We start from the raw sequence: 13,296 nt of genomic DNA on the forward strand, positions 1-13,296 counted from the left end.
CAGGTCCAGTAATATCATTTGATATTCTTGAATCAACCTATGTCTATCCAAGAATGCAGAGTCTAATGTCATGGCCTCCAGAATAGGCAAAGACGGCGGCAGTGAGGAATCATCCTTAGACCCCAGCAAATTACTAGACAATTTGTTGTGGCCAGAAGTCCAAGGATTGCTCTCGTCAAATCTCGCATAGTTGCTGTGATATGGACCAGACCTTATAAAATAGGATGCAAAAAGGAATAGAAAAACTTCAAGGGCACACACTACCAGTTGGAACCTGTATGAACAGGTTGAGACAGGAATATATTTGGTGTAACCAAAAATGACACAAGTCACTTTTGTTTAAATAGATAAAATAACGTCAGTTTAAGGATAGGGTGATACAGGAATATTAACAGTACAACCAAAAAATTACATAAGCCACACTTGTTTAAAGAAGAAAAAAATATATATTGTTTGTATATATGCAGGTTGGACAGGAATACTAATAGTGAAGGAAAATATATTGCAAGTCATAATTGCTTTAACAAGAAAAATTGTAACAGTGTTAATATAAAAGTTGTAAACATTTGTTTGAAAGCATTATGAAGATAAAATATGTGCTATTCTAGACAAGAATATTAACAGTCAGAGTTGTGCAAAAAAATTTTTGTTTCAAAGAATAAAATATTTAAAACTAAATAATGTTAACTTAACTTGCTTAAAAAAATATATATTAAAAGAAAAATCTGTAATAAAGAATCTAAAAGAAAGAATGTTTACTTAACTTGCTTAAAAAATTATGTGTTTAGTTGACTTAAGTGTGAAAACCATATGGTGATTTTAACACTATGGGTGCTGTCCATTTGAGTACCTGTTTTTCCACTAATGCTGGCCATTTTAAGGTTTTTAAAACAATACACATATATCTAATATTAATAAAAAAATTACCATTTGAGTAATACATTTTAAAACTTAAATTTATTTTTAACGAATAATATTTTGATATCTGACATGAATTTACAATTTAAAACCTTAACTGACTTGTGTTTTTGATGAAAATAAAAGGTTGAAAATAACATACTGTTACCAAATGAACATAAAATGGAAAAAAAAAAAAAAAAGCAAATTTATTTCGTAACAATTTATATTAAACAATAAAAATACTTTAAATAAAATGAAAAAAAAAATATCAATTGAAATTCCAAAATTGAAATAGGAAAATGTTAAAATTGTTGTAAAAATGTGTGTTTCATAATTTACAGTTTTTAAGTTTTTTGTTAATCCACTAGTGAATGCAAGAGTGAATTAATAGAAACAAAAAAAAATTACATCGGGTGTTCTTCCTCAAAACACGGTGTTACACAAAAAACAAAATTGCAGACACTGCACTAGTACAAGGTATCTTTCCTTCTTGCTTTTCAGTAACTTTGATAGCTGTTTCGGCACAAACTTGACATCTTCTTTGAGCTTTCTTTTTCCCTATAGTAATGGGAATCCCTTCTAGGATGTGCATTTCCTGAAAGACAGGAAAACTGAGTCCCAATTGCTCCACAATGAGATGGTTCTTCCTTTTCATCTGCTAAGTTACTGCAGATTTTCTTCACTCTTATTTTTTCTCTCAGAACCGTACACGACTTTCTTCCCATAGCATGATTTCCCATTTCCTCATCAATTGTAATCATTTTTGGGTTTATCAGCCACCATAGATAATCACAACCACAAACATTCGGTAAACATTGCAACATTTCTCACAAAAAAAAAACATGTTCTTTCAAGCATGCAAGACTTCCATTGTCCATGAAACAACAGCAGGTTAACCAACCTTGGAGATTGACGGAACTTGTACTATCCAGTGTTGCCATGCAGCTTTATTATGTCTCTGTGCATAACCATGCTACATAAACTCCAACCTTCAACCTTTTATCCTCGGAAAATGTACACAAAGCCTCAACAGTGTTGTTTGTATAAGTATTGCATTGGGAGGAAACTGATCCCATTCTCATTCAACAAAACTGAAATTTACTCCAAGTGCTTACCACTTTACACCATATTTGAAAGTTTAGTTCTACTAAACCAGAGTTCAATACACCGGGTGTCTTAAGGCTTTACCCACTTTCTTTCCATACTTGGGCCAGTTTCAAAAATGTAGTACAGGTGTCTTGAAATGCAATTGAGGTTCAGTCTGAACACAGGCACCATGAAAATGGCTAATTCAAGGTGTGAATGCAAATCCTACCCATAGTGAACAGTCTGTAACAAAGCTGGGAGGCTGTGTTATATGCCAACTATGAAGAAAAAAAAAAACACAGACTGATAGCTTTAACATTAGAGGTCCAAGAGATAGAAAGCAATTAAAATAGTACATAAAATCTATCTGAAAATAACGTCTATACCAGTTCATACCATGGAAAAAGGTTTATGGTTTGGCAAGTGAATGTTAAAAGAATATATGTATACTCAAAATTAAAGATTTGCAATCATTTTAAATAAAACAATCCCAAAATAATTAAACACATATAATTTATTTTAAAATAATAAAACACACCCATAAAAACAAAGCAATAAAGAAACTGAATAATCAAAAAAATTTAACAATATATAATACCAGATTTACTTCCATTTACATAACATTAATTATTATTAATACCAATTCCAAACAAAACATAGCATGATAAACAATATTAAAATTAGCTGGCCCAGTTTATTTCAAACCATTATGAAAAAAAAAACTTCAAGAATTAATATAACATATAAATCACTTCAGACAATTGCCACACCATTCCACAATATTTTACAAGCAGCTGACCTTTCAAATTAATTTTTTGAAGTTATACTTCTTTAGGTGCATTATGAAAAAATGAGAGTGAAATTTTAAGATGCGCGCGCATCACTGTAACACAAAATTAATAGGTTGAAGCTGCCCGCTAAATCTCTCATTAAGTCTAGAAAAAAAGCTACCAACAAAATAGAAATAGAACCTCTATTAGTCGTGCATGTTAGCACGCTCGACGCCTCTGATCACTGTTTTCATATTTATGATATTTATCCACATGTTTCTAGTTTATATATTCACAACACGTGTTTTAGTTTCATACAAGTGCGAATTATATATGTGCTAATAAATTATATTCAGTAGTGATTTATATTGAATATTTTGATTAATATTATTTACTATTCGTAAATATTAGTAAAAAAAATTGTGCCTCTATACTTTTTCAAGTGGTCGAATATAATTGAGGTTAACTATCCGTATGTATTATTTATTGATATAAATTAAAATATTATTTAATATAATTAATACTAAATATTATTTAATTATTTATGTTAAATATTCAGTATTGGTTATTTAATATTTACAAAATAAAGAAATAAATTTAATAAAACATTTATTAAAAAATTTGTGATAAAAATTAAAATCGAACATAAAATTAAAATATTAATTTTTAATATTTATTAAATTGAATAAATTAATATTTAGAAAAATAAATGAACAAATTTAATGAAAATTTTTTGATAAAAATGAAAAGTGAATATTAAATTAAGAAAATAATAAATATTCAAAAAATCAATAAACTTAAATTAAAATTTTGGATTTATTATTAAATTAATTTATTTTCTTTTAAAATATTAAATAATAATAAATATTTAAAATTAAGAATCTTATAATATTTAGCACAAATTATGTCATATATATTTACTATTATCTAAATTTTATTTAATTTTTCAAATTTAAACTGAACTTTATTGACTGTGTTGACTATCTTTATCCAGCCCTTTTATTATTTTATTGTAATTCATTATTTGCCTGCAATTAAAAACTACTTTTTTAATGATGCCAAAGAAGTATAACTTCTCACACACGTACATAAGTACACACACCCCTTTTTTTTTCACTTGGTTACTATCCACAAGATTGTGAGACCTAGTGTAAAATAAGTTGTGTTTCACAATATTAAATAAAATATATTATCTTTAATTTTTTTAAATTATGGTATGTTCTTATTTGTGAATAAAAGCATACAAAGATTCTTAGATACTTTACGAAAAATAAATTTTGGCAATCTTTAATTTATTAATACTGTTACGAACGTGAGCAAGGCCGGGCCATGTGCAGGTGCACAGCTGGCTGACATGTGGCCGCGCAACATGAGACGTTCCATGCGCACCTGGGTCGCCGCTTCCCCTCCCTCCAGCCCTCAGCTCCCCGCCGGCACGTGTTTCGAGAGATTTCTGCCGTCGGGTCAGCGCGGAGAGACGCGACTGGCCCCGGCCGCGCTCGTGATTTCTGGAAAGCGCCTGGGCTGATATATAAGCCGAGGGACGCCGGCCTCAGGGAGAGAGTCAGTTCAGAGTTCAGACGGGAGCTTTCCCGCGGCGGAGTTTCCGGGGCGATAGTGCCACGGTTGTGGCAGAGTGGCGAAGTCCTTGGACGAAGGTTCCAGGGCAGGGAGTGAGTGAGTGGAGTCGGGAGTTTTCCCGCGGCGGAGTTTCCGGGCGATAAGTCCCTAGACGAAGGTTCCAGGGCAGATAGTGTCGCGGGCGCGGCGGAGATCCACGAGGGGTGCTGCGGCGAGAGTTCAGTTCTTAAAGTACCCTTCTATAAGGTAGTGCCCAATTTATTGGTCGCATCAAATACTTTATAACGAGAATTCACTGTAATGTCTGTTCAAAAATGAAAAACTTAAAACTGAAACCAAAACCAAAGCCTACTCTAGTGACTATCCTGACCTTACTTGTGATTCAAACATCGAGAGTAATTCTCACAATGCAAGGATGTAACCATTGCAATCACAACACTAGATGTGCTTTCAATACTACTAACATAAGCTTATGAGTAGGATTAAGCCCACCTAAGGTCAGTTAATAATTTGAATTACATCCTGCATGAAAAAACAGCCTCACAAACTCTGCATACCATCCTGCTATTTTCTTTATCTGCATATGCGCGAAGTCAGCAACATTTTAGAAAAATAGCCCAGAACCAAACACCTGGCCAAAATAGCGAACACAGCGAGCATAGAACCTTGTGTGGCCATAGATTAAGATTCCAGATGAAGTTGGCAAAAATTGTTTATAATATTGCTGAACTTTAATATAGTTTACCTGTCTGCCGTTAACAACAAAAACTTGTGAATAACTAGGGTTTAAATATAAATATGAGCTCATTTAATCACTATTTTGGAAATAGAGCATTAAAAAAAAGATTCACATTTTTCTTAAAATAGATTTCAATGGATTTCCCAGTATTATGCAGTTCACAAAAATTTTCTGGATCAATATGTATAGTAGGATGTGGAAAATAAAGCTAATAGGAACTGAAATGAAAGGTTGGTTGGTTAGGTTAAGTTAGGTTAGCTGCATAATTTAAAAAAAACATTATTTCATGATTTAAATATTTTAACAAATATTTTCCATACAACTAGTGTAACTAACTTAACCACCTTTCACTTTAGTATTATTGTGTAATTTTCCAGAAGTTGTTTCATGATGTGAAAAATTTTTTTTAGTGGGATTCTAATTCTCATTCTGACTGTTCAAATTTGGTATTCGTATTCGCCAATAATTTGATATTTATATTCAATTTGAACTCAAAAACTGACATTTGCCCAGACCTAGTATATACTGATTGTGCAGATGCAACATAATGTATCTCCAAACCACAAATTAATTTAACTTTAAATAGCTACATTAATTTACGTTAAAAAATGTGTGAGGTGTGAAATATGTACCGTTGATCTTCTAGATTTAAAAACCACTTAATTACAGATTACATTTTGGTTGATTACTCATATAGAGAAATAAAATATTGAAAACTAAAAAAAAATTAATTTAAAAATCATGCTATTGCATCTGCACAAATGCACTGTTACTATTGTGAAAACTTAAATGACAACTATTTCTTTACATTTTCTATGTCCCCTTACACTAATGTGACTTACGTGGTTCAAGTTTGGATGTATGAATCCACTAATCACCAATTTTGTATGATTTCATTAGTAGGTACTTAAGGCAAGAGCAAAATAAACATTTAAAGTTAGTTTAACTCAACATTAAATATATTTTAAAATACACAAAAAAAATTCAGAAAAATTATTATGCTGCTGAAATATATATAAATGAGAAATTACTTTTCCAATTCATATACAAACTATTATATTTACACAATTACATTTTTGTGTTCTACATTTCGTCATAAAATACAATAACATTTTTATCATCTAAACAAGTTTGCTGATATTATAGTACATATAAAATAATTTAAAAAAATGCAATATAACTAGCTGCACATGAAGTTAAAAACACAGATTTTCATTTTGTAAACATGTATATTGTGTGATTTGTATAAATTTACTTAAGTATGATTACTTTTTGTACAATACAGATAAAAGGCTGCATCAATGAACACATACTTATATATGAAAACAAGTATATCTCATTTTATGGTGTTTACTTATATATGTAGTAGAACTGTATAATGGAAAGCTAATTGCGGAATACATCATTTCTAACTGAAATTGTATTTTCAGTCATTATAAAAATAAAACTTCTATTATCAACAACCATCTTATGTAAATTGCCGTTTAAGTGATAAAATCATCAAAGCCAACACCTTACAGTCACAGATGTTTTAAGTAACAAGTAACACTGTTTTAAAAAATAATTCTATGGCAATTTTATGTACACAATACTGCAATTTACAACCTTTAATGTTCTGTAACTACCAAAGATATCACTACATTTAAACACAGAAAATTAACATGAGATTCATTTCAGCATATTGTTTTCATGTGTTCCAACAATGTAAGGCACAATTTTGTGGAGCAAGTTTAATGTCTAAGAAACTAATACATCAAAAACTATGTACATCTATATATATATTTTTATGATTTTCACCAAACAACTTTTCCAGAAATTTTTCTGACTAATAACTATTTCATACAATTCTGTTTAAGAGCTATAGTCAGTGTAAATTATATCCAAAACACACAAGCAAAAAATTGAAACATTCAAATACAAACATCTACATCATGTATAAGTCACCTTAGAACATCAAATGATAGTGTTCTTAATCTTAAAGAATTCATCTAACTTTTATTTTCTTTAATAAAAATAAATTAAAAAAAATAATTTAGGTTAAAAATAATGCAGTAACCCTACAGACATTAACTTAGTCACATATTTCGAGTTTTGGTGTTTGCACTTTGTACTCTCAGGATGAAGACAACACTTAATTTTTCAACAATAGGGATATGTAAGTACTCAAACGTTAAGTTTTAGGTGAGTATTTAACCAAAACCCGGTTTCACAATTTACTATCACGATCATAATGTATTATTAAACCCACAGTGACAATGGAAGTTGCTATAATGATACACTTTTCTATTACTAGCGATATTACGTATCTTTATATCTTTGGTGTAAATGGAAGCTTTTAATGGAAGCACATGACACACATTTCACCACAACCGTTGTAAAGTGTGGCTTTGGATGATATATTAACAGTATTATTACTTTCAAACATGGAAAAATAAAACTTCTTTTTAAAAAGTAGAGTTCTGGTAAAAAAATAAACAATATAATTTTCATTGTCAAACTAGACTTTAAAAAAATTCCAGAAGTATTAGGCTTCTGCACTGAGTGAGCATAGGAACAATAGTGACATTTTCATTGGTTTGATAAAAAATAATTGTACATTTACATTTGGTACCTGCGAATTCAGGTCTTTCAAGTCGGCTTAAGTTTGAGCATATATTTTTAAAAAAATGTCTGGTGTTGAAATCAACTTCTAATAGAAATACCTTGGGCTCAATAAATGTTGCTAGTGATAACTTTATAACACTTTGTTTGAATTAGGTAATGGATTTTACTATAGGTGTTTTGAGTTTAAAGGAAAGTTGCATCTGTTGATTGGTGCAGAAAAAGACTGTTATTGATATAATTTTTTTTCACTTCTGTCTATAGTTTCTAAAGAAGTAGGTATTTTAATAAATGTGAATTCATGTAAGAGGTTAATATATGATTATTAAGTTATCTAATTAATTTAGCCAATTGATAGCTGTTGGTAGTCAGCAGTTCCGAATCTGCTTTTATCAAGGATCACCCAGCTCTATATTTTCCCCAGAAAGAACAAAGGATCATTAAAATGATATTTCATCCCAAGAACTGAACATTTCTGTCTTAGGCATACATTTCAATGAAATCTAAGATATGTTTGTTTATTGCTTGCATTCGCATCTCGACTGAGAAATACAATGATAATAGTTATGGAAATGGAAACCATGTTTCAGCCTCTTAATTAGAAAAGTAGACCCCAATGTTTTCACAAAAAACATTATGTTTTCTCCAGGTTATAGGTTATTGTTTTACTTATTTGCAAGATACTTCCCCTAAAAAAAAAAAAAAATACCTATCTCCAAATCTACTAGATCTAAGGGTTAGAAATTAAGAATGAACAAGCATATAGAGTTACACTTGTATTATTTTTCAGTTTTCAGATTTTGTCTTTTAAGGGTTTGAAAATGAAGTAAGTTTTGTTTTATCATAAAAAATTCATATCTCCAAACACATAAAGCTGGATGTAAGAAACTTAACAGGACTAACGTACATAACTAACTACGTATAGTACGTTAACCATTTTTCGATCTTTGACTCCAAAGGCAGTGAAATGGGGCACATAAGATTTATAGTAATAAATCATATATCCAAGCAAATTAAGATAAAGGTAAGAAACTGAGCAAGAATAATGTACAAAACTGTGATTTAATATCATGTTTTAAACTTCACCATTTTTCTGTATTCAACAACAAAAGGGGTGAAAAGATGATTTTATATATATATATATATATATATATATATATATATATATATATATATATATATATATATATATATATATATATATATATATATATATATATATATATATATATATACATACACATTACTATAAAATTTGTACCTTTGAAGCTAATCAAGTGGAGTGTAAGTTATGTGGTATCATTCATAAACATGAAAAATCTACCAACTCCTTTTTACAACTTGCTGAAGTTATACTTTTTGAAGGATAAAATATTGGAAATATGGTTTTAACTTTAAATTAAAAATATATATAATCTGATCAGATCAAACTTGATTTAAGATACTGGAAATGATAAATAAACATACCTTAAGCAACCTTCGCTTACTCAACATTCTCCGAAATATCACCTCAGTTGTAACAGGGGTTAATATTATTTAAAAAATTAAAAAGTTATGGAATTCTCTAAATCAGTATTTGTAAGATAAAATTTAACTCAATATAAATTTAAGTTTATTATAATTATCTTGAAATTTACATCTGTGGTAAAAATAATAAAATGGGATGGTTTTGGTTTTTTGTTTGGTTAACGGATATTGCCATATTTACTTTGTTCTTATTTTTACGTTGATTTTGTGTGGGAATATAAGACAGGGGTAAACAATTTTAGGGAATTTTTTTTAAGTAATACTAAGTAAACTTAGAATCAACTAACACGTTGGATAAGAAATTTGATATTTATACTCTACATTTCAAATATAGATTATATTGTATCAAAAAGCCTTAAATAATGAGAGGTGTTTGTGATAAGGTGAAATTATTTAATTATTCTAAGCATACCTATAACCATAGTAAATGAAAGTGTTAGTGTAAACGATGGCATAAACTTAGATAAAATGAAATAGGTGCATGTTTAACAATTTTTTAAATTTGTCTACCTCATGAAATGAATAGCAAGTGTGATTTCATCAAGGTAAAATATATCCTCAAACACTCTAAAACAGAACTTTTAAAATAAGATACTTAATCTATACTAAAAATTAATAAGGCCTATGAAAAACTACTTACAAAATCATCATTCTTAAATGTTTTTGTTATGAAATAAATTCTTTATGCACCTGACAATATATTATGTCTATTTATTAACTAAAAAGATTTGGAATTAATTACATACTTCTATTTCAATGGTAAGATATTAGCACTACTCTGAAACTGCAAGAGCGAAGCCACGGTTATTAGCCAGTTTATCAATAACTTAGTCAAACAGCTGGGATCGTAACTCTCTACAACGCTCATGTTACCAATTTACAGCACATTCAAAAACATTAAGGAACACATGCTGGTTATGATTTCAGGTAAGAACAAAGTATGATATAGAATTTCAAAGACATAATCATGATGATGTGTTCACAAAACAGTTAGACCTAGAAAATACAGGACGTACGAAAGGACTTCAACTCGCTGGGAGACACACTGAGACTCGTCATGACAAAACACGAAAGAGGCTGTTAAAAAAATATCACGGCTCACACACAACATCAAAACATAACTAAATTTAGGTGGTAAGCCGAAACAAGAATTTCGGAACACGAAAAAATATTTACACGCATGACCACCACAGTCCACAAAACCTAACAAACTGAAATTATTTAACAGCCGTAACTTCCAACCCATGCGGCACCAGGTAATGAATGCAACAATGACAAGGGATACAAGCATATTTGAGCACTACAAGAAGCTTGTGACAGGGCAAGTAGGGGAAGGGTTGGAACAGCTGGCAAAATGAGGGGAGGGGGAAGAGGGGAAACACAAAGAGGTCAGCAAGGTGACACCAAGGACACGCACCCAGTACAGAATCGGTAAGTATGGCCCTATTAGTAGGTACATCAGTGTCTGCAAGCTCAGACTGTTAATACTGAAGACAGATTATGTACTTGTACATAATTTTTAGCTGGTTATTATAAGTGGCAGTGCTGGCTACTGAGGTGGATCGAAAATGGCCACACACCACAATTAACTTCTGCTTACAGTCACCACTGTGTTTTGTTTGCTTTAAGCTGTTCATACTTCCAATAATTCTGCCAGAAGAGGCTCGATTCACACAAACTAATCTGAAAGCCAAATTGGATCAATATGGCCTTTGGGTTAAAGACCATACAACACATGCATCAGCAAAATGTAGGCCAATGATAACTTTAAGGTTACAAATACTGACATAATTTTGATGTCTCAAAGAATTTCTAACTTCTTGCATTTTTATTCCTTTATAATTATAGTAATGAGCTAAAATAAGAATGTGACTTCCCTCAACCTATTATTATAACACCTTCATGTGTTTCATGTTTCTTTATAAACAGGGAAAATAATTAGACATGCACAATTATATAAATAATGGGTAACAACATTCAGAAACCTGTTCTTTGATATTATCACACCCTTATTTCTTACAGAAATAATACAATTGGTGTACAAGTAATTAGTCACATAAATATCTGCTAAAATTGACTATATCATGCAACAGTTTTTTTTTTGTTGATACAAATACTGTACTTTTATTTTTAAAAAACAAGCATTTTCATCAACACCATTATTAAAAAATGTATATATAAAAATATTCTCTAGTATAATTGATGTTTTCTTAATGCTGTGATATACAAGAAACACCAGAATGTCTACCTAATGCAATATGGCATTGCATTAAGCAGGCTTGGGTAAATTACACAAAATGTTGTGAACAGGTATAGATATGAATCCTGCAAGACAGATTCCAACTGCATCAGACAAGGTTGTGATTCCTATGGAGAATTCACGCTTTTCTTTTGGAACCTGTGAAATTAAAAGAAAATTAATACACTCATTTCACACCAGAATATCAGGATTCCTAAGTATTAACTATCGTAACATTATAACATTACCATTTTAGTGTATTACCTACACTTGGAAAAACTGTGACTATTTTTAGAGCCAACACTTAAAGTTCCTATAGGCTATATCATTAGTAAACATAGCCTCCCACAACCAAACCACACAGGCTACTCTTCACAGTTTCCTCAGATTCATATAACCATAGGGTTAACTAGGTGTACTGAAAACAACAATTACTTTGTAAACACTTATTTTTATTTATAAAATGTACATAGCCCATTATTTAGAATAAAGAAATAAATTAAAATTAGGAAAAATAGATTAAACCAAAATTACTTTTTAGATAATATAATAAATTTACATTAATTATTCATGTGATTTTATCATGCCACTAATATTTTGATCTCTTGGCCAGATACAATTCAATGAAATTAAATATTACGTATCCATATTGACTTAGGTATTAAATGAAGCTGGTATAGTACTATCAATCTTTACAATTTGTATAAAATTTACTAAAAATTCAATAAATGGTAGATATCTTATCACCCTCCATTCTATGCTAAGTTTTATACCAATATGATAAAATAACATGTCATTTCTTATTTCTCATATTATAGACTACAAAGGTTATAATATTTCAAAAATATGACAAATTGGCCAGTGTCATAGGTCTAGGGATCAGTAAAAGATGTGAACTGAGAGACAAAAAATAATATTCCCTTATTCTACTTAACAAAAGTATATATATAGCGAGCTGCATTTAATTGATTATTTTCTTGCCGAGTGCAAACTAGAACTGAGTGAATTTCCAGTAACATTAAACGGGACTAACCAGGAATGATTTTGAGTGCAAAACTATCAAACAGTAGTACAAAGGCTTACGGTGACAGGATCACTTCAGCACTGACTAAGTGGACTATGAACTACTTGGGTACCAATCAGTGCTCATAAAAATGAGTCAAGCGAGACACGTTTTATGAATGTTACAAAATGATATAATGAATTTTTTTACAACATACTCTATTGACCCATCATTGATTACAACAAGTAATCCCAAAGACCTTTGTAAAGCTAATTTCCCCATTTAACAGCATTGTAATATTGTAATGAGCTAATCTTGTTAACTGTTCATTGCAATCCTGCATAACATACCCTCGGTATGTTGCTGCATATGATTTGTTCGCAGTCTAACGCCAGGTTTTGGTCACTGGGAATAAGCCCTATAGCCCTATAGCAAAGACAAGATTTTAGAGTTTTATATTTTAAAACCAGAGATTTCTGTGTTCTCGTTAATATTTTAATAAATTCTGTTATTCATAAAGATTTCATATAGTTTAGCAAATATGGCACTAAAATGTTTCCTAACCTTAATTCCACCAAAAAGTAGTCGACTTCACGGTGATACACGAAACATTTTAAAAATAAAATAAGTTGTAATAAGCACGTCTATGAAAAAATTACTCAATAAAAACAAATTGCCAAGCATTTGTTTGAATATTAAAATGTTACAGATGCACGATCAAATAAATATGTTTTTCTTTTCCTATCCATTGGATCCATAGTACAAACTTCATATAAATGACATTAATTGAGTTTAATATGATAAAAGAACATATATTTGTGATTTGAGTTTTAATGTTTTCTAAATTCTG

At 30.2% G+C, this 13,296-nt stretch overlaps 1 protein-coding gene across 6 annotated transcripts in view; it reads right to left on the reverse strand.

Moving 5' to 3' along the window:
• Nucleotides 1–8,917: 8,917 nt before the first annotated feature.
• The window catches only part of LOC134529804 (battenin), a 35,359-nt gene continuing 30,980 nt past the window's right edge, over nucleotides 8,918–13,296 (reverse strand). For all 6 annotated transcript variants that reach the window (XM_063364261.1, XM_063364266.1, XM_063364262.1 and 3 more), the window contains one exon: nucleotides 8,918–11,602. In XM_063364261.1, coding sequence (XP_063220331.1) covers nucleotides 11,474–11,602 — 129 coding nt within the window. In that variant the 3' untranslated portion in view covers nucleotides 8,918–11,473. The remainder of the gene's footprint in view (nucleotides 11,603–13,296) is intronic.

This window comes from Bacillus rossius, chromosome 2 (genome assembly GCF_032445375.1).
Source record: "Bacillus rossius redtenbacheri isolate Brsri chromosome 2, Brsri_v3, whole genome shotgun sequence".
Lineage (NCBI taxonomy): Eukaryota > Metazoa > Arthropoda > Insecta > Phasmatodea > Bacillidae > Bacillus > Bacillus rossius.